This window comes from Lissotriton vulgaris, chromosome 5 (assembly GCF_964263255.1).
Source record: "Lissotriton vulgaris chromosome 5, aLisVul1.2, whole genome shotgun sequence".
NCBI classification, from domain to species: domain Eukaryota; kingdom Metazoa; phylum Chordata; class Amphibia; order Caudata; family Salamandridae; genus Lissotriton; species Lissotriton vulgaris.
This window is the reverse complement of record NC_141693.1, coordinates 1,206,621,372-1,206,646,939: the sequence shown is the minus strand read 5'-3', so window position 1 is coordinate 1,206,646,939 and position 25,568 is coordinate 1,206,621,372. Positions and strand designations below refer to the sequence as shown.

Sequence of the window (25,568 nt, the reverse complement as noted above, 5' to 3'; positions counted from 1 at the left end):
ACGTATCCCTTCCATCCAACATCCTTTAGTGACCCACATCCTCCCCTACCTAGATTCAACTAATGTCCTTCACCCCACCTCCATACTGCAATTCACCTCAAACTACTTTCTCTAATCCACTGTCCTCGTTCGATACACTCCCTTCTCATCATTTGGTTAATGACACCGTTTTCAAACCCTATCAGCCTAATCATCTCATCCTGGGCCAGACTCTGTTTCTTACCCAACTTCGGGGCAAATCTTATTTCTACACTCTTTGCTCTCTCTCCACGTCCATGCATGTGTTTCCTAATCCTCTGCTCCCAGTTCTTTCTCCACTGACCCTCATACTTAGTCTATGTCCTACCACTGCTGCCTGTGCAAGTTCTATTAAGGACAGCTTGCAAAAAAAACAAGCATTTGCAATGCAATAGGTCTCGCATTAGGAAAGTTTGAGTTATTTGGCTTGTACATGACACATTTGTTATTTATGTGTTATTTTTGAAAATTGTGAAATTAATAGCTTTGTCATTTACAATGCTTATACTTTTATTTTTTGACAATGTGACACATAGCATTTTTAATGCAACATGTTTTGTATTTACGTGACTTAGTATTGATTTTACAAATAACAATGGTTTAAAAAAAATATTAATACTTAAATAAAAGTTATTGTAATGTATAATGGCAATAACAAACTTTTGTAATTAACTTTTGTGAAGATTATGTTCAGTGTATTTTATGGTGTCTAAAATATAAGAACAGAAGGGAAATATCAACATTTTTTGTGACATTTGTAATTAAGCTTGAAACATTGAGAGAACATATTTGAACCAGTTGTTGAATGTTTGCACAGATTGATACTGTGGTGGCGCTGAGTGATGCTGTGGTGCCCCTGAGTGATCCTGTTGTTGTGCGATAGATCGCTAGAGGGAGGGCGATAGATCGCTAGAGTGAGGGCGATAGATAGAGTGAGGTGCTTGAATGTGTGTGGTTGTATGTGTGTGGTTGTATGTGTGTGGTTGTATGTGTGTGGTTGTATGTGTGTGGTTGTATGTGTGTGGTTGTATGTGTGTGGTTGTATGTGCGTGGTTGTATGTGTGTGGTTGTATGTGTGTGGTTGTATGTGTGTGGTTGTATGTGTGTGGTGTGTGGTTGTATGTGCGTGGTTGTATGTGTGTGGTTGTATGTGTGTGGTTGTATGTGTGTGGTTGTATGTGTGTGGTTGTATGTGTGTGGTTGTATGTGTGTGGTTGTATGTGTGTGGTTGTATGTGTGTGTGTTGTATGTGTGTGTGTTGTATGTGTGTGTGTTGTATGTGTGTGTGTTGTATGTGTGTGTGTTGTATGTGTGTGTGTTGTATGTGTGTGTGTTGTATGTGTGTGTGTTGTATGTGTGTGTGTTGTATGTGTGTGTGTGTGTTGTATGTGTGTGTTGTGTGTGTGTGTTGTGTGTGTGTGTGTTGTATGTGTGTGGTGTGTGTGTGTGTGTGTGTGTGTGTGTGTGTGTGTGTGTGTGTGTGTGTGTGGTTGTATGTGTGTGTGGTTGTATGTATGTATGTGTGTGCGGTTGTATGTATGTATGTGTGTGCGGTTACAGAAGGATGTATGTGGAAGAGAGCAGCAGATCAGCACATTTTAAGAGAACAGGGAGTTAAAGAAGGATGTGTGTTGAAGAGATCAGTAGGTCAGCACAGGAGAAGAGAACAGGGAGTTAGAGAAGTAGGTGGTGGAAGGGGACAGCAGATCAGCACGGGAGAAGAGAACAGGGTTTTGGAGAAGGGGGTGGGTGGAAGAGAGCAGCAGATCAGGATGGTAGAACAGAACAGGGAGTTAAAGAAGGAGGCAGGTGGAAGAGAGCAGCAGATTAGCGCAGGAGAAGAGAACAGGGAGTTCAAGAAGGAGGCGGTTGTAAGAACAGCAGATTAGCGCAGGAGAAAAGAACAGAGTTAAAGAAGGAGGTGGGGTGGAAGAGAGCAGCAGTTTAGCACAGGAGAAGAGAAAAGGGAGTTAGAGAAGGAGGCGGGTGAAAGAGAACAGCAGTTTAGCACAGGAGAAGAGAAAAGGGAGTTAGAGAAGGAGGCGGGTGAAAGAACAGCAGATCAGCACAGGAGAAGAGAACAGGGAGTTAAAGAAGGAGGCGGGTGGAAGAGAACAGCAGATTGGCACAGGAGAAGAGAAGAGAACAGGGAGTTACAGAATGAGGCGGTGTAATAGAGCAGTAGATTAGTACGGGAGAATAGAAGGGAATTTGAGAAGGAGGTGGGTGGAAGAGAGCATCAGATCAGCACAGCAAAAGAGAATATGGAGTTAAAGAAGGAGGTGGGTGGAAGAGAGGGGCAGATCATCACAGCAGAAGAGAACAGGGAGTTACAGAAGGAGGTGGGTGGAAGTGAGCAGCAGATCAGCACAGGAGAAGAGAACAGTGAGTTAAAGAAGGAGGAGGGGTGGAAGAGAGCAGCAGATTAGCACAGGAGAAGAGAACAGTGAGTTAGAGAAGGAGGAAGAGTGTAAGAGAGCAGCAGGTCAGCATAAGAGAACAGGGAGTTAAAGAAGGAGGCGGGGTGGAAGAGAGCAGCAGGTCAGGAGAGGGCTAAAAGAAGAGAACAGGGAGTTAGAGAAGGAGGTGGGTGGAAGAGAGCAGCAGATCAGCACAGGAGAAGAGAACGGAGTTCAAGAAGAAGGCGGTTGTAAGAGAACAGCAGATTAGCGCAGGAGAAAAGAACAGAGTTAAAGAAGGAGGCGGGGTGTTTGAGAGCAGCAGATCAGCTCAGGTTAAGAGAACATGGAGTTAAATAAGGAAGCGGGTGGAAGAGACCAGCAGATCAACACAGGAGAAGAAACAGGGAGTTAGAGAAGGAGGTGGGTGGAAGAGAGCAGCAGATCAGCACAGCAGAAGAGAACAGGGAGTTACAGAAGGAGGTGGGTGGAAGAGAGCTGCAGATTAGCACAGGCGAAGAGAACATGGAGTTTAAGAAGCAGGTGTTGAAGAGAGCAGCAGAACAGGACGGGAGAAGAGACCAGGGAGGTAGAGAAGGAGGCGGGTTGAAGAGAGCTGCAGATCAGCCCTGGAGAAAAGAAGTGAACATGGAGTTAGAGAAGTAGGTGGGTGGAAGAGAGCAGCAGATCAGCACAAGAGAATAGAACAAGGAGTTCGAGAAAGAGGAGAGTGCAAGAGAACAGCAGATTAGCGTGGGAAAAGAAACCAGGGAGTTAAAGAAGGAGGCGGGTTGGAAGAGAGCAGCAGATCCGCACACGAGAAGAGAAGAGAACATGGAGTTAGAGAAGGAGGCAGGATGGAAGAGAGCAGCAGTTCGGCACAGGAGAAGAGAAGATGGAGTTAGAGAAGGAGTTTGTTGGAAGAGAGGAACAGATCAGCACAGCAGAAGAGAACAGGGTGTTAAAGAAGGAGGTGGGGTGGAAGAGAGCAGCAGAACAGCACAGGAGAAGAGAATAGAATAGGGAGTTAGAGAAGGAAGTGTGGTGAAAGTGAGCATCAGATCAGCAGAAGTTAACAGGGAGTTAAAATGCAATGCAATAGGTTTCTCATTCAGAAAGTTTGAGCTATTGCTATTGCAAATGACCAATCTAATTTTAATGTTTTGTTGTGAAAAATACTGAAATTAAATGCTTTATTAATTACAACGCTAATAGTTCTAAATTTTGCAAATGTGACACCTATAGCATTTGTAATGCAATATGGGTTGTATTTATTTGACTTACATGTATTGAAATTACAAACAACAATGGTTTAGAGTTGGAGGGTGGAGTTGGAGGGTGTAGTCGGATGGTGTTTTTGGAGGGTGGATTTGTAGTTGGAGGGTGGATTCAGAGGCTGTAGTAGTACTTGGATGGTGGATTTTGAGGGTGGAGTGGGCAGGTAGAGTGGTGGCGCTAGAGTGGTGGATAAGGTGGAAAGATTCACGCCTGCCTCTGGCCAGATGGCTGGCTCTGACCCGTCCCTGGTCTCTTGGGAATAGCGTACCAAAGTAGCGCCAGGCTCAGCATCACAGGTCATGCCCTTTCCTTCCCTTTTAAATGACAAAACCTGTTAAACACAGAACAGCTTTGTCCATGAAATCTAAAAAAGTGTTTTTTCTTTGCAACCAATATACAAATCTGCATCTCATTGAAGACCTGTAATCTCTGTCGACGTTTATTGGGTGTCCAAATCCTGTGTTTTGCTAATCTTCTTCACTACAGTCATTGTTATTGCCTAGGCTCCTATTCCTAGGTGCTTTGTACAGGACATTTTAGATTCTTTTAAAGTTTTCATGTTGTATGGATTATTTTAAGTTGCACCACCGCACATTTATTGAATGTCAGTGTATTTGCATCCCTGCCGGACGAGAGGATGTAGGGGAGAGAGTGTGAGGGATGACAAACAGGAGGAGAGAACGCGACAGACGAGAGGGTGAAGGGAAGACAGAGGGAGGGGCGACAGACAGGAGGAGAGAAAGTGACAGACAAGAGCATATAGGGGAGAAATAGTGAGAAGCGACAGAGGAGGAGAGGAGATAAAGTGACAGAAAAGAGGAGAGAAAGTGACAGACGAAAGGGTAAAGGGAAGTGTGAGAGACGGAGGGGTGGCGAAAACGAGTGAGGTAGGGATGCTGACCGGCAGGAGGCAGAGGAAGGAAAGTGCCAGAGGAGAGGGTGGGCGCACTGCAGCCTGGGAGGACATGCCCAGGTGAGGTGTCTGCGGTGTGGGCTCTGTGGGGCTGAGGGAGCCCAGGGAGGAGGAAATCACCCTACTCTGCTCCTCTATTTCCAGACACAAACACAGGGTAATTTGTGAATACTGGCACATGCGTGCAGATGGAAGTACCACATCTGCTCCGGGACGGGGGGGGGGGGGGTCGGGGGCAGAGTGAGAGTTAAAGGGATAAACTAGGAGAGAACAAAGCGGGCGGATATAAGAAACAGGTATATATTTAAATAAATAAAAAAACTCCACAATGTTTTATGGACTAAAAATAAATGTTATTGGTTCAGTAAAAACAGACTCACTTAGAGACCGTGGGAGAATGGTAGGAAAAAAGAGACAAATGAAGGACAAAGAAAAGGGGGAAGAAAGCGACCTAAAAGGAGGAAAATGTAAAAAGACGAAGACATTTGGAACAGAGGAGTTAGACGAAGACGGGGGCACGAGGGGTGAATGGAGAGTGGGTAGTAGAAAGCTGGAAAGGGCGAGGGATGGTACAGAGACGGAGGGAAAAAAGCACCGAAAGAGGCCACTAAAAGATATGCCGCAGAGGATCGGCAAGAACCGAAAAAGGGAGATAAAGGGGCCACACCAGCAAGTTCAAACACACAGCTGATGTTTAAATGTAAATAAACGAGGGGCGAAACGAAGATGAAAGGGAGAGATTCAGAATGTGAAACGATTCAGAATGTGAAACGAAGAAAGCAGACTTCAAAAGGAGAGCGGAGGGACAGAGAAAGAAAAGATAAAGATGGAGGGAGAAGAAGGGACAAGGACAGACAACGGCAGCGGAGAGTGGGAGGCAGACACAGAGAGGGAGGTGGCGTGGGAGAAAGAGGGAATGAGAAGGTTAACCAGGAGACCAAAAGGCGGCCAGGCTGTACAATGCGGTCACGTTTTGAAGGCATGAGATAGGCCTGGGCTGGAAGCAAGGAGCACGGCGAGCAGGGAGGGGCTGGAGAGGTGAGGGCACAGAGAAAAACAAGCAAAAAAAAAAAAAAAAAAGACAGAGGGCATTGCTGTGGGGAGGGGGGAGGAGAAATGAGGCACGGCCGCAGCAGGGAGCGGAGCGGGGAGAGCGGCGATGAGGGAGAGACACGGCCTGGCGGCCATGAATAGTGTGAAGCAGCAGGGGCCTTTGAAGTGAAGCTAAGCTTCACTTCAAAGGTGTGGGAGGAGTGCGGCTGAGGCAGAGCGCACGCTGGGGGAAGCTTGTGGGGCGGAGCGGGAAGAGCTGCTGGGGAACAGATGGCTGGCGATTTGATGCTGTGCACGCGCATTTGAGGTCAATGCGCTTGCGCATTGACCTAAAAGCGCACGGGCACAGCATCAAATCGCCAGTCTAGGTAAACCTCTGTTTAAGCCCCTATAGTCTCGCTCCGCTCAATGCGCATTGAGAGGCGAGACCTAAAGAGCACTAGGTTGAGGTCTGAATTCTGGTCACCTCTCAAGTTTCCTACTGTGGCCAGGATAGTGGATTGAAAAGCACACCAATGTGCCATTTTGCAGTGTTTTGTTCATATGCACAGCAAATAGACCACAAATTAGGCCCAGAGAGCGCGACTGGAATTTTTGATTGCTCTGTTCTTTTACGTTATTTTTCAAAATGTTTTCCTCTGATCTACGCCAAGCCACAATAAGCCCTATTCTTTTGAAAGGAAATGGCAGCACTTAAATAGAGTTTAAATCTCAGCACTGACATAGGGTTTCTTTTTTTATTCAAACTGTGCATTTCATTGCAGCCCCTTTGGCACTTTAAGAAAGCCCTCCAGCCAAATTTCTTTCTTTAGAGCAGGAACGTGTTTTCAAAAACACTAGCAATGGCGAATATGCTTGTAGTGATCTACCACTTGTTGGTCACTGTTTATTGTTACTGTTTGCGACTGCTACGCCTTTCATAATTGGTATAAAAAGGAAACACAGCATCGAAAAGTCTGGACTTTCAGATACTATTAATATATGAGCCACTAGCACATCATTTCTCAGTAGATTTCAAGACTCTCTTTAACAATTGAAAAAACAACAGTAATTTTAGTTCACAATAATATCACATTATGAAGGTCATTCTCTTCCTTCTTTACCTGCATTTCAGTCCCATGCTGAAAAAATATCCTCGGGAATACAAGCATGGTAAAATGTTGTCCTATATGAGGAGGGAAACTACCGTTACATCGCAACTTTTACAACGCTGGATCCATTACATCGCATGCCTTTACAACGCATGACATTACATAGCAGATGCTATTACAACGCATGTTATTACAACGTAAGTATAGGTAAGTATATAATTTTTTTAAATTTTATTTAATATTATTTAATTAATTTAATATTAATAATAAATAAATATATTAATATATGTTTTTTATATTATAAATTAAATATATTAATTTAAGTAATTTTTAAAAATAAGTATGAGTATAGGAGTATATGTTTTGGGGTACTGAGGTATATGTTTTGGGGTGTTTGGGTATTTTTAGGTTTCAGGGCTGGGTTTGGGTTTTGGGGTATTTTTAGGTTTTAGGGCTGGGTTTGGGTTACAGGGGTATTTTTAGGTTTAAGGGCTGGGTTTGGGGTACAGGGGTATTTTTAGGTTTCAGGGCTGGGTTTGGGTTTTGGGGTACAGGGGTATTTTTAGGTTTTAGGGCTAGGGCTAGGGTCAGGGGTATTTTTAGGTTTCAGGGCTGGGTTTGGGTTTTGGGGTACAGGGGTATTTTTAGGTTTCAGGGCTGGGTTTTGGGGTACAGGGGTATTTTCAGGTTTTAGGGCTGGGTTTGGGTTTTGGGGCACAGGGGTATTTTTAGGTTTCAGGGCTGGGTTTGGGTGTTGGGGTACAGGGGTATTTTTTAGGTTTCAGGGCTGGGTTTGGGTTCTGGGGTACAGGGGTATTTTCAGGTTTTAGGCTGGGTTTGGGTTTTGGGGTACAGGGGTATTTTTAGGTTTCAGGGGTGGGTTTGGGTTTTGGGGTACAGGGGTATTTTTAGGTTTCAGGGCTGGGTTTGGGTTCTGGGGTACAGGGGTATTTTCAGGTTTTAGGCTGGGTTTGGGTTTTGGGGTACAGGGGTATTTTTAGGTTTCAGGGGTGGGTTTGGGTTTTGGGGTACAGGGGTATTTTTAGGTTTCAGGGCTGGGTTTGGGTTTTGGGGTACAGGGGTATTTTTAGGTTTAAGGGCTGGGTTTGGGTTCTGGGGTACAGGGGTATTTTTAGGTTTCAGGGCTGGGTTTGGGTTCTGGGGTACAGGGGTATTTTCAGGTTTTAGGCTGGGTTTGGGTTTTGGGGTACAGGGGTATTTTTAGGTTTCAGGGGTGGGTTTGGGTTTTGGGGTACAGGGGTATTTTTAGGTTTCAGGGCTGGGTTTGGGTTTTGGGGTACAGGGGTATTTTTAGGTTTAAGGGCTGGGTTTGGGTTTTGGGGTACAGGTGTATTTTTAGGTTTTAGGGCTGGATTTGGGTTTTGGGGTACAGGGGTATTTTTAGGTTTCAGGGCTGGGTTTGGGTTTTGGGGTATTTTTAGGGTTTAGTTTTAAAATAAATCTTTTAATTAAAAAAATTAATTTTAATAATTGTATTATTTTTTAAAAATAGTTCTTTGTTATTCTTTTTAAAATAAACTTAAATATATGTACAAAATAATTATTTAAAAATAATTTAATTTATTTAATTGATTAAATTTAAATTAATTACATTTTTTTTAAAAGTAATATACTAACCTATACTTACATTGTAATGGCATGCGTTGTAATAGCATCTGCTATGTAATGTCATGCGTTGTAATGCCATGCGATGTAATGGATCCTGCGTTGTAAAAAATGCGTAACAGAGTGCGTTGTAATATTTCGCGTTGTAACGTCATAGATCCATATGAGCATGGTGGCTTGACTGGATAAGCATCAGATCCTTCATCTTCTGGGGAATCCATTTAGTAATTGTTCCAAGATCATTTTATTCTGCCTTACCCAACCCAGTCTACTCTTAGTGCTTTTCTTTCTCTTAGCTCTATAATTGTCCAGGACGTGGAAATACTAACAATGCCTAAAACCAAAATTAAGGTTGTGTAAAGAAAAATAAATAAAACAAGTTGCAATATTTAAACCCAACACTAAGTGGCAGGTAAGTGCACAACATGCTGCAATAAGAAGGTTCCTACTCGCAAAACAGTGGAGAATACGGACAACTGTTAAAGGACATGGCTCCAGCAAGTCAACAAATACGGTTATTCCACTCACCGCTTGTTAAAAAATACAGCAAAGATCCCACTTGTAACAAGTTCTGGACTACCTCAAAACTCGAAAAGCTTCCTTCAGAACAACCACCAAATGGAGCATGTTCCTCAAAATCACCATCAGTTCAGTTTCAACTCACCTGCTGGTAACGTGAACGTAACCAGATCAGTCAGAAAATAGCAGGCAAAATCCCCTTTGCGTTGATGCAGGGATGCAGCAATCTCCCGCCGAATCTGCTCTGTGACTTCTGGACATACCATAGCAGGGATACATTTTGCTGCATGCTGTGAAACCTGCAAAAAAGGAGGGTTGATGAGAACTTCCTGCGGTGGGAGCCTGTTTTGGGTAAGAGCTCTCTGCTATGACTGCACCTGTGTATTACTCACCCATAGATGAGAAACAACAATATAATTCTGTCAGGACTGGAGGCTCAGATTATTAATTTGTCTTTCAAGTTTACTGCTTAGCAGCGCAACATGACTACACATACTTAAAGCATAAAGAGGCTACATATCCCATAAGACTTAAAACTTGTGACAAACAATGGACAAAAACATTGTTCTTCATATAAATCCACAAAGAAAGATTGTCCGGCACAGCTCAGCAACCTGATAAGTTATTTTCCTTTGCCGATTCCTAATATCTTGTGTGTTTAAGGATAAACAGTGTTGACAGAATAAGTTACATGATGTTGAGTAATGTGCAAATAAACAGGCTCATTTCTTCTTTGCTGGCGCTTTTTCTGTAGTGTTAGTGCTGCATGCAGGCACTGCCTACAGTTGATAGACCTATCTCTGCTCTTCTCACCCATGCTGCCGCAGCTTCAGTGCAGTTCAATGTAATTAATCTTTCCCAGGTATAAAGAAGGAATGTGCTCCACTTCAGACACCTGCCCTGCGGGGAAAAAAGAAAAAAGTGGGAGCAGTGCAGTCTGGAACCGAGATGGTGGCCAGAGGAGCGCAGTGACTGGCAGGTGATCCTAGAGGGGGCTGCACCATGTACTGTGTGCTGCTCTCCACATCCGTAGGGGAGGGAAACACTGCAGATACTTGCACGCCCCAATGGCCCAGAAATCTTCGCATGCTCCTGTGGCAGTGGCTCTTAATCACAGACTTTTGTTAATAACAAATCCATGGCCCGGAACCCTTGCCCCTGGAGACAGTGTTAAGGGCATATGCTGAGCAAACAAGCACTAGTAACTGCATACATTGCACCGTACCATTTAGTCACACTTGTGCAACAAACATTGGTACATTAAAATAACAGCCCTACTGCAGGTAGGAGCACGGCTGTAGTGCAGCAGGGCTAAAAAAATAAAAAATAAAAAAAAAGATAAAAAAAACACTAACGCGGGGGGGCGTGGCCAACAGCATGGCGGACTAGACGTGCCTCGCCGGAGCTCCGGCCGAGTTGCCCCATTATCCGACGGAAAAACCCTGAAATACCGAGCGAAAACGCATTTCGCTGGAGACACGACCACTACGGATCCTGGTGAGCAAGTGGCCAGGGTGGCGGTGTGGTCTTTGCCGGTAATTCGGCGAGTCGGGAGGCGACATCGGGGTGAGGACGGCCATGATGGCGGCCGCGAGGTGAGGGGGACGGCGAAAGCGCTGACGCCAGCCCAGGCGGACTGCTGCAGATCCGAACGCCGGACCCTTCAGGGGACCCCCACAGTGACCGGAGACGGCGGCGCGCGACTGGGGGACCAGCCCAGCTCAGCGCGAACCGCACGGAGGAACACAATCCCATCCCAAGATGGCGGCCGGCGGGGAACACTGAGCGGCGCCTCGCGAGGGGGCTAGGGATCGAGCCAGCCCGGCAGACGGATCCGGAGACTGCTGAAACCGGCGGAGGTGGCGGCTGCCCCCGGCCCCCCCCCCCCCCCCACTCCACCCCCCCCTCGTGGAGGACAGCGGAGGACTGCGCAGCGGCATAGCGGTCAGTGGCAACCGGGCTCTGTGGCTGGAGGGCGGCAGCGAGAGAGCAGGCCTAGAACCGAGGCCCGTCTGGACTCCCCTGGCGGGGGCTGACCCGGACAGCGCGCCTGGCCGGCCAGAGGACAGCGGAGGGGATCGGGAGGGAACGCGGTGATCAGTGCGGTCCCCCTGGCACCCCAGTGACACGAGACATCCGCGGAGCGGCCGACCGGAGCCCCCCACCCCCGTGGAGGCCATGAGGGGGAAAAAGGAGACGACCGCCAGGAACACGAAGCAGGGCCCCATGGACCTTTTCGCTGCCCCGAGGAATGGGACCGATCAGCCGGGCGCCCGTCCAGATATGGCCGTGCTGCTGGAGGCCATCCAAGCGTCCAGGACGGACATCCAGGCATCGAGGTCAGCCCTGGAAACTAAAATTGGAGAGGTCGGGGCGGAGGTAACGCTATTGCGCCAAGACTTTAGGAACCTAAACGAGAGGGTGACAGCCGCGGAGGACAGGCTGAAGGAGGACGGAGAGGCGATTACAACACTCAGGAAAGACATGGCGGAACTCCAGGCGGCACACCGTAACCTCCAATGGAAGGTGGATGATGCGGAAAACAGGTCCAGGCGCAACAACCTCCGCTTTGTGGGCTTTAGAGAAGGAATCGAGGGTAAGGACATGGCTGCCTTCTTGCTAACCTGGCTCAAGTCCACCTTCCCAACGGCGCAGTTTTCCACCTGCTTCATAATTGAGCGGGCACACAGAGCGCTCCTGGCCAAACCCCCGGAGGGTGCGAGACCCCGGCCGGTCATCGCACGCTTTCTGAACTTTGCCGACAGAGACTTAATCCTGCGCGCAGCCAGGGAAATGGGGGAGATCCGACTGGAGAACGCAACGATAATGATTTTCCCGGATTATAGCCAGGAGGTGTCGAAACAACGCCGTTCCTATGACTCAGTCAAGGCTAAGCTGCGTGCCCTACAAATCAGGTACATGCTCCTCTTTCCCGCCAAGCTGAAGGTGATATATAAGGACAGAGCGATCTTCTTCAATCACCCGGAGGACGTGTGGCAGTGGCTTGAGGAGCGCCCCATCCTGAATAGCCGCGAGGCGGCCAGCCGGGAGGCGATGGACATCAGGGCGAGGAGTAGGTCACAATGGGAACTACCGAAATCTCAGAGGCAGAGGACACGGAAAACCCAACCAGCGGACTCGGCGACACCGTATAGGACCCGGGGAGCGACAGGCAAGAGGGCCGGCAGGTCGGAGTCACCCGGCGCGGCGACGGGCGCCCGCCTCAGTGGACCCCGAAAGGGCGCACGCTCGGAGGGCGACGACGTGGAGGAGTCTGAGGGCCCGTCGTCCGGCGTGGAGGACATGGAACACTTGAGTGCATCACCACACCCTTTGGCGCAGGAAATCCGCCACTTGGAACAGGACCTCTCAGGCCACGACCTCACCACAGACACACAAGACTCTCACTCATGAACTAAGGGCGGAGTGGCTCGATGGAGATGGCAACTCGGCGCGAATGGAGCACGCAAGTTGGCACAGATCCCCCCTGTATACTCAACTCCATCCAGGGTTTGAGTTAGTTACTGTCTGTACTGGGGAGGGATGTGCGGGAGGGCGACTGACCTGCCCCCACTGAAGGTTTGGTCCCCTGTTGGGATGCGGCTGGAAGGGGAGGGAGGTGGGGAGGGGGTGGGGGGGACATGCGGGAGTTGCAGTTACCCCACGTTGGGGTGTTGGGATGTTGGGGTGGGAGGGGTACGACTAAAGCAGCGAGTCCTAGGACAGTCACCCTTATTGCCTTCCGGGCCCTGGGGTCCGACCCAGGATGAACCCCATACAGTGCGATGGCAAGTACATTAGCTGCACAGTACGGTGAGGGCACCGGGATTAAAGTGTTAACCTGGAATGTAAACGGCCTGGGGTCCAAAATTAAGAGGAGCCTGGTTACTGCATACATCAAGCGCGCAGCCCCGGACATCATTCTCCTCCAGGAAACGCATTTGAGGGGAAACCGATGTGCGTTTCTAGCGCGCGGGCAATACATAGTCCTGGCACACGCGGGATACACCATGGGCTCAAGGGGCACGGCAATACTGATTAGGAAAACAAGGCCCTTCACAGTGACACGCACGTGGTTGGACCCGCAGGGCACATTTGCCGCGGTACAGGGGACATGGGGGAGGCGCAGGTACACCTTGATATCAGTCTATGCTCCACCCAAACTACAGACACGAACGATGCAGGAGATCACAGGAGTGTTACTAGACACGGCAGATACAGTACAGATTGTGGGAGGGGACTTTAATGATGTAATGTGCACGGCACGGGATAGATCAGGGAACACTCACACAGCGGGTACGGAAACTGCTCTGGCGCGCAGCATGGCCACGATCGGTCTCACTGATGTCTGGCGGTGGCTCCACCCTGAACAGGAGGCTTACTCGTTCTACTCAGGGGCACACAAAGTCTTCTCCAGACTTGATTATATATTCACCTCTAGGCAGGAACTGTCGGCAGGGGACTTGGCGGACTACAGGGCGAGGGGTATCTCGGACCATTCCCCACTGATTGTACACATAGGACATGGTCGGGGAAGAGGGCAGGCGCATTGGCATATGTCGGCGTGGGACATACAGACACCCGAAATTTTAGGGGGCATTCGTGCGGACATTAGAGTCTTTGTGGCGGAAAACGAGGGATCAGTACAGTCTAGGGTCACGTTGTGGGAAGCCATGAAAACTGTGTTGAGGGACCGCTTTCAATCCAGGGTGGGGGAAGCCAGGAGGAAACGTACTGAAGCCATAGCGAGGGAGGAGGCTAACATTTCGACCCAGGAGGCCGAATACCACAGAACAAAGGAGGAGGTGACTCTTAGAAAACTGCTAGACTCCCAAAGGCTATACAGGGAACTGACCACAGATGAGGCGCGTACACAGGCACTGGCTACCTTACATCGCCTATATGATGTCGGCGACAAGTCGGGAAAGCTCATGGCATGGCTGAGCAGGCGGGAGCAGGCTACCAGGTGGGTGGACTGGGTAGAGGCCCCGGGACAGGCGAGGGCGTCCTCAGACCAGGCGATAGCAGAGGCCTTTGCGGCCCATTTTGAGGACTTCTACAGGGCTAGAGATCTGGGGGATCTTGAGGAGATGCAGACAATGCTGGGTAGTGTGGAGGTGCCGCAGCTGACCCCCGAAGATAGCACGTCTCTGGAGGCGGATCCCACCCTGGACGAGATCGGGGAGGCGATGGCTGCCCTGAAACCAGGGAAAGCCCCGGGGCCTAATGGATTCCCGGCGGAGTTCTTCAAGCGGACGGGGGACCTACTCTCACGTCACCTGAAGTCGTTATATGCGGAGGCGTTTGAATCTGGCGCGCTTCCGCCGGACCTGGCCTTAGCTACCATAATCCCGATTCACAAGGAGGGCAAACCCAGGGGGGAATGCTCCTCCTACCGCCCAATCTCCCTCCTGAACATCGAGACTAAACTCCTTGCCACCATCCTAGCGAGGCGGTTGAGGCATGTCATAACGGACCTAGTGCACCCAGATCAGTCCGGGTTCCTGCCGGACAGGGCCACTAAACTCAACCTGCGGCGCACGCACAACTGGCTCCAGGAAGTCTGCGACAGGAGCGAGCCCCACTGGTTCCTCTCACTGGATGCAGAGAAAGCATTCGATGCGGTTCACTGGCCCTTCCTGCTGGGGACACTTCAACGGTTCGGGTTTGGACCCAAGTTCCAGCGCTGGGTGCGGCTCCTCTACTCGAACCCCAGGGCCAGAGTACGGATTAATGGGCGGGTGTCCAGGGAGTTTGCGATAGAGCGGGGGACCCGCCAGGGGTGCCCGTTGTCCCCACTCCTCTTTACTCTCACAATAGAGATACTCGCAACCCGTATCCGGTCCAATGGCGACGTGACGGGCTTCTGCAGGGGAGACTCAGACACTAATCAGGAGAAGATCTCCTTGTATGCCGATGACGTGCTGTTATACGTCACGAATCCAGCCAGGACGATACCGGCACTATTCAAAGAACTGCGAGACTTTGGGGCGGTGGCCGGGCACACCATCAACTGGCATAAGTCGATCCTCTACGACCCACAGGGTGCGCCGAGGGGAGAGGACCTGCCGGAGATGCTCATCCACACCACGGAAGGATTCCGCTACCTGGGGGTCTTTATCACCCGAGACAGGAGGCGATCCTACGCGGATAATGTTGACAGGGTAGTGGTGGCAGCGAAAGCAGAAATGGACAGGTGGCGAACGCTCCCGCTCACCATTCTAGGCAGGGCCGCCCTGTATAAAATGATACTGCTACCGAAGTTTTTGTACGCTCTCCAAAACGAGTACTATCCCCTGCCGGCCACGACAGTGCAAAGAATCCACTCAGATCTCCGCTCCTTCTTGTGGCTGGGGAAGCAGGCCCGGGTGGCGCTTGCGACCCTGCAGCGACACCAATATAGTGGGGGAATCTCACTGCCTAACCTAGAGGCCTACTATTGGGCGGAACACCTTACCCCGGTCAACGACTGGATTCACGCCCCGGCTGATCACCCCACCTATGCGCTCGAGAGATCGCAATGGGACGATGTAACGGTGTTACACCTCCTGTATGGGGGGAGAGGGGGCCGCCACCTCCTTCCGGCGACTAAGATAACCCTAATGGCGTGGCGCAGGGCAACGGTAAGAATGGGCTGGCATGAACGGCCCACCCGGCAGACACCCCTGTGGTCGTGTAGGTGGCTGACCGAACTGAACAAGCTGCGGGGATTCCAAAGGTGGGATGATATTGGCATTTCAACGATTGGGGACGTCATAGCGAGGGGAGAACTTAAAACCTTCCAGGCGCTGCAGAAAGACTTTGGACTCCAGAGAACCCAGTACTTTAAATACCTTCAGCTGCGGCATGCATGGGGAGCACAGAACATATCCCTCACCGACATACCCCAGTTTGCACCACTCGAGGGCCGCCTACTCCAAGAACAGATTCAGAGGGGGGCGGTGTCCATGACATACAAAACACTGACAAATAACATGCTGGGAGATCTACAGACACTCAGGGGGAGATGGGAGGCAGATGTGGGCACGCTAGAAGATCTAGACTGGGAGCTCATACTCATGCACCCCCGGGAGGTGGCCATAAAATCGAGGCTCCGCCTCATTCAGTTCAAGGTCCTACACCGGGCCTACTTTGACAGGGTGAGGCTCTTTCGGATGGGGAGGGCAGGGGACACCGCCTGCCTGAGATGTCAACACCAGCCGGGCGACTTCTTCCATATCATTTGGGGATGCTCTGTTATACAAGAATTTTGGGGTGAAGTCTTCCATGAACTGACTGAGATACTGGAGGTGGAGATACCTAAGGACCCCAAATTGGCACTGCTGGGCATGTCAACGGAGGTTGACATCACACGATATCTCCTCATTTTCCTGCTGCTGGCCCTGGTGGTGGCAAAAAGAGACATTGCGAAAATGTGGGGGGCGCCTGGGAAGCCCACCATAGAGGAATGGAGAAGGGGCCTAGATATGTATATGGCAGCTGAACGAGTTACCTATAAAGCTAGAGGGTGCCCAAGGAAGTTCCGAAAGATATGGGCTAAGTGGCGACACTACCATGGATTGGAGTAGAGGGGCGTACCTGACCGGGGGGCTGTGGGGGAGTGGGGATGGACCAAAGGGATGGTACCTAAGTCGCAGGTTTTAGCTGAGTCACTGCTCGAGGGCCTGGGCCATGGGATGGCCTACATTCGATTGGGACACGACGCAGGGGGCTTGGTGTGTCACGGATGTCGGGGGGAGGAGGGGGGTGAGGGTGATATGCTGCTTGGGGGGGGAAGTGGGGGGGGGGGGGGGAGGGGAAGGGGGGCCTCGGACCGAGGTCCCCAAGTTGCTCACTTCCCTTGTTGTCGAGGGGGGGGGATGTTCGGGGTGAAAACGAAAAGTAAGTTCGCCAAGATGTATGCCATGTAACGAAACATTTACAAAAGTTGCGTACTCTCGGGAAGAGCGGAATGTTGACGCTCCCCCGAGACGGTTGATGATCCGTGTGAGAGATTTGTCTGATGCAACAATAAAAAGAATTTCAAAAAAAAAAAAAAAAAAAACTCTAACGCGTTCAACGCTACAGCACTTTTTTAGGGCTCGCCTGATGATGCGCTTGCGCATAGCTGGCGAAGCTCTATAGTGGCTTATCCAGAGTTTGACCACTGGCAATTCCACTGGAGATTCCATGCAGTGCATGTGCTTTTTAGGTCATTGCGCAAGCACAAGCCCTAAAAAGCGCGTGCACAATGCCACCAGCCGCCTGCCTGCCTGGCATTACCACATCAAAGGCAGCCCAGCCTCCCTCCCACAAGCTTCTCAGTGTTCGCTCTGCATTTCTCCTCCCAGCGCCGGCCATACTTTTAGTTTCACGGCCGCCAGGCCGTGTCTCCTTTTATGCTCCCATCGAAAATATCCAAACGTTAACATGAATAGAGAGTTTGAAATGTCCAAGTCTACTCACAAGGGCTTCGCCAGTTCGCCCCCAAGAGTCTTGATTTAGTCGAATATAGTAACATTTATTTTTTAGTTTCAGCGCATTTTCACACGCGCGTTCGCATTCCTTGTTTTCCTTTCATTGTGCCTGTGCTTGGCAATGTTAGCAGCAGACCGTGAACTGCTCGCACCCACCCCCTTGTCTTATTCCAGAGCTCCAAGCAGAGGAGGACAGTAAATGCCTCTTAATGTGTTTTACATCAAAGGCTGACGGGAGTTCTGACAGTCCGCATGTTCGTCTTGTTCTATTTCTTATTTCACCAGCCCGTCTCTCCAGGGCAGAAGACGCTGCCTCAGAGCCCTGCCAGGACTGCAGCTGCTCAGCATGGTGTGCCCGTGCAGACTCAACCCACCATACCCCGAGCTCTGGCTCTTCTTCCCCTCCCTCTCTCTCTCTCTCTCCCTCTCTCTACCCTCTCTCTACCCTCTCTTTTTCCCTCTCTCCCTCTACCCTCTCTTTTTCCCCTCTCTCCCTCTACCCTCTCTCCTTTTCCCTCTCTTCCCTCTCCTCTCTCACCGTCTGTCTCCGTCTCTCTTCTCTCTCTCACCGTCTGTCTCCGTCTCTCTTCTCTCTGCCCTTCTCTCTCCAACTCTTTACCCTCTCCCTGCTCTCCGTTTTTACCTCTCCGCATCTCGCACTCAGCGCCGCCACAGCATCACTCAGCGCCGCCACAGCATCACTCAGCGCCGCCACAGCATCACTCAGCGCCGCCACAGCATCACTCAGCGCCGCCACAGCATCACTCAGCGCCGCCACAGCATCACTCAGCGCCGCCACAGCATCACTCAGCGCCACCACAGCATCACTCAGCGCCACCACAGCATCACTGGTTTAAATATGTTCTTTCAATATTTCAAGCTGTTTTCAAGCTTTCAAGATTAATTACTAATCACAAAAAGATGTTAATATTTCACTTCTGTTCTTGGATTTTCGTCACAATAAAAAACAATTTACAAAAGATTAAGCTATTGCCATTACAAATTAAATAAATTATTTAAGTATTAATTAAAAAAATGTAAAGCCATTGTTATTTGTAATATCAATACATCTAAGTCCCGTAAATATAAAACATGTTGCATTACAAATGCTATAGGTTTCACATTTGCGAAAGTTATAACTATTGGCATTGTAAATGACAAGGCTATTAATTTAGCTATTTTAAAAAATAACACAAATAATAAAGATTTCATTTACAAAACCAATAGCTCAAACTTTCCTAATTGTTTTTTCTTTTACTTTCAACCATGCTGCTGTACAAAAAGGCTACAAAAATAAAGCCAAGCTGTTTTTGCTTATGACAGAGCTATTTGGCTTTGTCAATGTTTTTTGTGGCGGGATAAGAAGGGCAAGCAATATGGGAGGGGCAGGAGAGTTCGAGAGGGCAAGCAAAGGGGCAGGAAGAGGAAAGAAGCAATATTATATATATGTAAGTAAGGCACCTAACATGAGGGATAGAGTGGTCGTAACGGAGTTCTGATCCTCCTGGATCTAAGCGCTGCATTTGATACGGTGGACCATAAAATACTAGTCCACCGTCTTGCAAGACTCGGGATCACAGGAATGGCCCTGAAATGGTTGGAATCCTTTCTGGATGAACGAGCATTCAAGATCTGGGAAAATGGCATCATGTCCAAATCTACTCCCCTCCAGTGTGGAGTCCCCCAGGGCTCATCCCTGAGCCCTACCCTATTTAATGTTTATATGGCCCCACTGGAGGAGGTAGTAGCCCCGTTCGGGATTAAATGCGTCACCTACGCTGATGACACCCAACTAGTCGTCTCGCTGACGCAAAATTCGGGATGCTCAGACAACCTCTCAGCCGGCCTCTCGGAAATTTTTTCCTGGATGACTAACTCCAAGCTCAAATTAAACGGAGCAAAAACCGAGATTTTAATGCTGGGTCACCAACTCTCCTCTCTACCCAATACATCTTGGCCCCCCTGCATGGGAGAGGTGCCCTCACCAAAAGAAAAAATCAAGAGCCTGGGGGTATGGTTCGAGCCTGAACTAACCTTCAGGGCACATGCCCAGAAAGTAGCAGGCACTTGTTTCGGCCTGCTCCGAACTGTGCGGAAAGTCCTACCACTGCTACCCTTCCAATCTAGAAAACTACTAATTCAGGGACTGATCCTGTCCAGACTGGATTATAGTAATGCTTTGCTCCTGGCAGCCCCGGAAGCCACTATTAACACCCTACAACGAGTACAAAACGCGGCTGCCAGGATGCTCCTGGGTGCCCCAAGAAGAGCATCAGCAAAACCATTGCTGAAAACCTTGCACTTGCTCCCAGTGCGTGAACGTATCTCCTTTAAATCATCATGCATCGTCCACAAAGCTCTTCAAGGTAAAGGTCCCCAGGCCCTAAGTAGCCTGATACGCCCGTACAGACCCTCACGGGCCTTGAGATCGGACCTTGAAAACCTGGTCATAGTCCCCAGAGTTAGGAAAGCTCGCTCGGGAGGCCGTCGCTTCTCGGTAAATGCAGCAAAGACCTGGAACGCCCTCCCGAGACACATTCGCACTGAACCATCCCTTAGCAAATTCCGCAAATCTCTTAAATTCCTTCTTTTTCCCAAAGCCTCTTAAATTCCCCTGCCCCCCCTCAGAGCTTCTTTTTTTCGGATTGTAGCGCTGGGACGCTTACGGGCAGCCATGCGCTTTATAAATCCAATTTCATTTCATTTCATGTAGTATGGATAGTCCTTGTGCTCTTCAGATAAGCAATCATGTCATTTGATAACCTGAGAAAAATATATTTGTTGGAAATTCATAGCGTAAAGACAAGCGGACGTAAATCTGATAAATGAATAATGCTAAAATAAGGGAGAATGTGTAGAATCCTAGTACAGCTAAGAAAATATAAAATAAGACACGAAAATAGTTATGTGAAAACAGCTTAGTCCTTGGTAATAGTATGTAAACTATTTTTGTTTTATACACACAGTAGCACTTTACACGGGTTGTGGGGAATAATGAACAGGACAGAATGTGATACTCGATAGGATTAATTCACAGTTTAAACTAAATGGATTTAACCTACAATTGTGAGAGAACAAAAGAGATAAAAAAGTTTATAACCAGGGATTTAACCTGATATTATCAATGTAAGGTAATTGGTATAAATTTAGCCAATGTACAAATATTTACAATGGTATTTTGTATTGTTTACACTCAGGGATTTAACCCGGTATTTTAAAACAATAGCAAAACTTGAGGAGTTGTACCACTCTGCCGCTTTAGGACGTGGCAGTTTGTTCGATATTTTATTTTTTGCAATGAAAAACATTTTAAGATCGTTAAAAAGGTGCTTGTGGACGTCCACTGCTCTATCCCTATGTACATCATGAGCTGCCTCTGCCTTAAGGGTTACTATAGCACTAGAAGCAAACGTATTCATCTGGGACACGATCTTCGCATCTAACGTCACCTTCGACCATTTGAGGCGACGTGTATTGTTGGTCACGTATACCTCTACATTTATTTATTTATTGCTATTTGTAAAGCGCGGCAAATACCAGTAGGCGTCTTGGCGCTAGTTTGTTTGCAAAAATTCTGGATGATGTTAGAGTTCTCTGAATTTACCCATATGTGAAGTTATTGAGTGAACAGCTACGTTTTGAGTCTCTTGCGAAATTGGAGCAGCGTTGGGCAGGTTCTAATGTCCAACGGGAGAGTGTTCCACAGTTTTGGTGCCGCGACCGTAAATCGACGTTCGCCCCAAGATACTGTTTTGACACGGGGGAATCACTAGGTGGTTGCAGTTGGAGGACCGGAGTTGACGGGGGGGCTGATATGGTATCAGTTGCTCACTCAGAGAGTGTGGGCCTTGTCTGTTAAGCGTCTTATAAACAATACATAGTGACTTGAACTTGATCCGGTTCTGGATCGTCAGCCAGTGAAGTCGTGCGATGGCATCTGAAATGGTCGCATATTTAGGAATTCCAAAAACCAGGCGAGCCGCGGCATTTTGCACTGACTGTAATTTTCTCAGGACTCTGGTTTGTGTGTTCAGAAATAGGCCATTACAGTAATACAGCGACGATAAAACCAGGGAACTGACTAGGGTTTTAATAGCCGCCACTGGAAGGTAGGGACTGATTTTTTTTTATCATGCAAAGTCTATAGTGGGCTGTAAAAAAGATGACACCCAGATTTCTTACCTTGGGGACTGGTTTGGGGATAGCTCCAAAACTAGCTGGCCACCATTGGGCTGACCAGTCCGGCGAAAGAGGGCCAAATATCACAACTTCAGTTTTTTCTGAATTAAGTTTCAGGCAATTGGTTGCCTTTAAGTCTCCTATCTCCATCATTCCCCTCTGAAAGCGTTGGGCCACTTCTAGTCTGTCTCCCCTTATGGCCAGAACCAATTGTGTGTCGTCCGCATATGAGGTAAGGCCCATCCCATGTGCTTTGATGACATTAGCAAGGTCCGACACATAGATGTTAAATAGTGTCGGACTCAGGGATGAGCCTTGAGGTACCCCACATGGCAGCGTCAGCTTAGCAGATTGGTAGGATCCTAGGGTGACGGCCTGAGTTCTCTCAGAAAGGAACGATGCCAGAAGGTCCTTGGCTGTGTGGCAGATGCCCATCTTCGACACGATCGACCAAGATCTTGTGGTCGACCGTGTCGAAAGCTGCCGAGAGGTCTAGCAGTACCAGTGCTGCAGTCCCGCCAAGGTCTCTGATTCGGCGCACGTCATCGGCGGCTTTGATTAAAGCAGTTTCGGTCCCATGGTGTTTCCGGAATCCGAACTGGGTATCGTCCAGTAATCTATGCCTCTCAATATGCCTTGATAATTGAATATTCATGGCCTTTTCCACCACTTTGGCCAGGAAAGGCAAGCTGGCAATTGGCCGATAGTTTTTTTAACTCTGTTTTATCTAATCCTGGTTTCTTTAAGAGAGGTTTGAGTAGCGTAGTTTTTAAAGACTGAGGGTAGTTTCCTGAACACAGGATGGAGTTACATACCTGTGTCAGTACTGGTATAATTGAGTCCATCACTGGAGGGAGGACTGTGCTACCTACCAAACCCTCTACAGGCAATGTGTCATTGCGGTATAATGAAAGGAGCAACGGATTGTGGTCGCTTTCGACACAGACTATTACCTCCATATCCATTAAACAAGGCCAGAGTTCTTTAGTGACCAAAAAAAAAAAAAAAGTAGATCCTACTTGCACGTTGCCCACTAACGAAGGTTGCCATCCCCGTTTTATCGGAGTTAGTGCGCCCATCAGCTGCTCTCACAAAAAATATTAAAATTGTAACGCCGCGCTGGACCATTTTTTTATTGGAGGGAGATCAAGTGTGGGAATAGACCACAAATCATCCTCTTCTGTGCAAAAAATAATGTCATGGATATCGAGGGGTTCAAAAGTGCAATTGAAATCTCCCGCTATGAGGACTGGAACATTCCCCTGGTTCTTAGTCAAATAGGAGTCCAGAATGGCAACCGTTTCGGAGGCTTTACCCCCCTGAATTCCTCTGGAATACACGTTAATTGATAGCATGCCCGGGAGACACCCATTGAACATCTTAATAATAAGGATATCCCTTGATTCTATATGGATCTCCTCCAGACTGAATTGGAGGGACTGTCTTACCCATATGGTCAGTCCTCTTTTAGGCCGATCTCGCTTACTCTGCTCAGCAGGTTTAGAAAAATTTAGATAACCTGTGGGGAAAACCTTCTCAGTAGTCCAGGTCTCCTGCATGAAGACAATGTCCTGAGTTTCTATAAAAGCAGCCCATTCTGTAGTGACCGTTTTACTCACTAGGCCTGCTATGTTCCAGGAGATAAGTTTAACACAACGGTCCATTATTATTATAGGGTATGAACCACGACCTGATGACTGAGTTTCCAACATTGTTTCGGCCAGGCTCCACTGGGGCACCTGCGTTAAGCACAGATCTCGTGGAATCCCGACCAGACAAAAAGCTATGCAAGCTAGACTTATTTAGAGTACACAAAGGGGAAGCTACGGCTGGAGTTGCGTCTTCCACTACCACGCTTTTACCAGACTCGGATTTGAAATGCTGTGGTGGAGGTGAGTGATTTAGTCAGTCGATTTCCTCTAAACTAGAGAAAGGGTCAAATCTATTGCATACGGGCACATTGTAGTTATACTGGTTATGGGCCTGCTGACCCCTCATATGGCTACTCAATTTGGAACAGGGTGCAAACGATTTACGGTAGAAAAACCCGAATGGCAAAATAGATATACCATCTCTAGTTAGATACCTAGCCCCTGCACTCTCTAGGATTGTTCTTACAAGGTTCGTGGATCCAAAATTAACAACCACGCATGACTACTACATCCTTTGGGTGACAACCCAACCCACGGGGTTCTACATATCATTTTAAAATCTTGAAAGAGGTGCGGTTCTGTTGGGTAGTAGGTGAAGAGCCTGATTTTTGAGGGAAGACCAGTTTTCCACAATCGCAGCCATCAGTGTGCACTGTTGTGGTACCTGCCTTCTCTGCTATCAGGGCAAAATAGGGTTCCAAGGATAACCTCCTTTGTGTAAGCTGAATTTCATGGTTTAAAACAGACTCTGCCCATAATAAAAATGCGTCCGGAGTGCCTACAACCCCTGGACCCCCTTGCGAGTGCCCCTATTCATAATTGTATGAACAACCCAATCAAAATACAAATATAAACTGGGTCATACACTTGATACCACAAAAGCCCAAAATAGCTAATTAATGACTAAACTAACCAGGTCCAAATGTGTCCAGTTCAGTCCCGGAAAGGGGGTGGCCCAGCCCAGCCTCTGTCGGCAAGCCCTTCGCCCGGGCTTCGCCCAGCACGTCCCGCAACACGGGACTCTCGCTCCCTTTAGCTGCCTCCTGGGCGTCCTGACACTGTAGCGCGAGACGCGCCACGAGGGACGCTGGGAATTGTAGTTATGACTCCTGGCGGTGGCGGCTTCCACTGAACCCCGGCGACCAGCAGTTGACACTCCTCGTAGTGTGGGCTATGCAGTTCGTGCCCTCGGTAAAAAACAATTAGCGCACAGTTCCTAGATATCAAACCTGCACCATCCACATACAATAGCATTGGTATAGGACTGCCGGCGAATAATGGGGCATCTACTTGAACCGCCTAAAGGTCCTTGTCCCCCTCGTTGATGAAAAAGGAAAACAATAGGGGGGGCATGGATGCAACCCTGCAGAATTCCTTTTCTCACATTGAAATTAGAGGTGCACTCACTATGGGGACCGAAACGAACCCTACTTGATAAGTTCTCAGAAGCCTGGCCAAGAAACAGATAACAAGGGCAAGCAGAGTTGGCCAGAAGATGGAAGAATCTACTGAGTCAAGTGCACTACTTAGATCTGCAAAGCACAGACAATGTAGCACCTTTGACACAATAGTATTTACCTATGAGCAGATGCAAGTCTACGCATTGCTCTAAAGTTTAAACTGTGCAGTTAAAAACCAGTCATTTACAATGCCATTAGCTCAAACTCTCGTAAATGCGAGACCCATTGCATTGCAAATGCTTGTTTTTGGATGCAGACAGCTACAGAAGGGAGTGGGACTCAGAAAGCATATGTGCGCACAGCCATAGCAAGCAAAATCAAAAGTAAACAAGCAGGATAGAGTGATTGACCTAACCACCACAGCTGCCGACTTTGGACCTGGGGAATCTGGTTTGGTTCTTGGCAAAGGTGGTGCATTTAACAATAAAATGTAAAATACCTGACTACAGTTGCAGGAATGTCAATCCATTAAATAAAATATACATCCAGCAGAACAGCTGCGCCATGGGAAAGACCAGGAGGGGGAGTGGCAAGCTTAGCGCAAAGCCAGTAAAAGTTTAAATATCTAAAAAATAATCAAACAAATCCTGTGCAGAACGAGCATCAGAGAGGAAGAACTGGTTAATGATTCTGCCAAGAGCCCGCTGCTGAAAGTAAAGGTAACACACGAGCAGAGGCAGGTCAACAAAAAGAACAAGCATTTGCAATGCAATAGGTCTCGCATTAGGAAAGTGTGAGCTATTGGTATTGCGCATGACAAATATTATTATGTGTTGGTTTTGAAAATAGCTAAATTAATAGCTTTGTCATTTACAATGCCAATAATTTTAACTTTCGCAGATGTGACACCTATAGCATTTGTAATGCAATATGTGTTGTATTTGCGAGACTTAGATGTATTGAAATTACAAATAACAATGTCTT

The 25,568-nt window shown here is 48.3% G+C and overlaps 1 protein-coding gene across 1 annotated transcript in view; it reads right to left on the bottom strand.

Annotated features, from left to right (window-relative positions):
• ZRANB1 (zinc finger RANBP2-type containing 1) overlaps window positions 1–25,568 on the bottom strand; it is a 250,026-nt gene that overhangs the window by 147,679 nt on the left and 76,779 nt on the right. Inside the window, exon 4 of the mRNA XM_086923006.1 lies at window positions 9,043–9,196. Coding sequence (XP_086779132.1) covers window positions 9,043–9,196 — 154 coding nt within the window. The remainder of the gene's footprint in view (window positions 1–9,042; window positions 9,197–25,568) is intronic.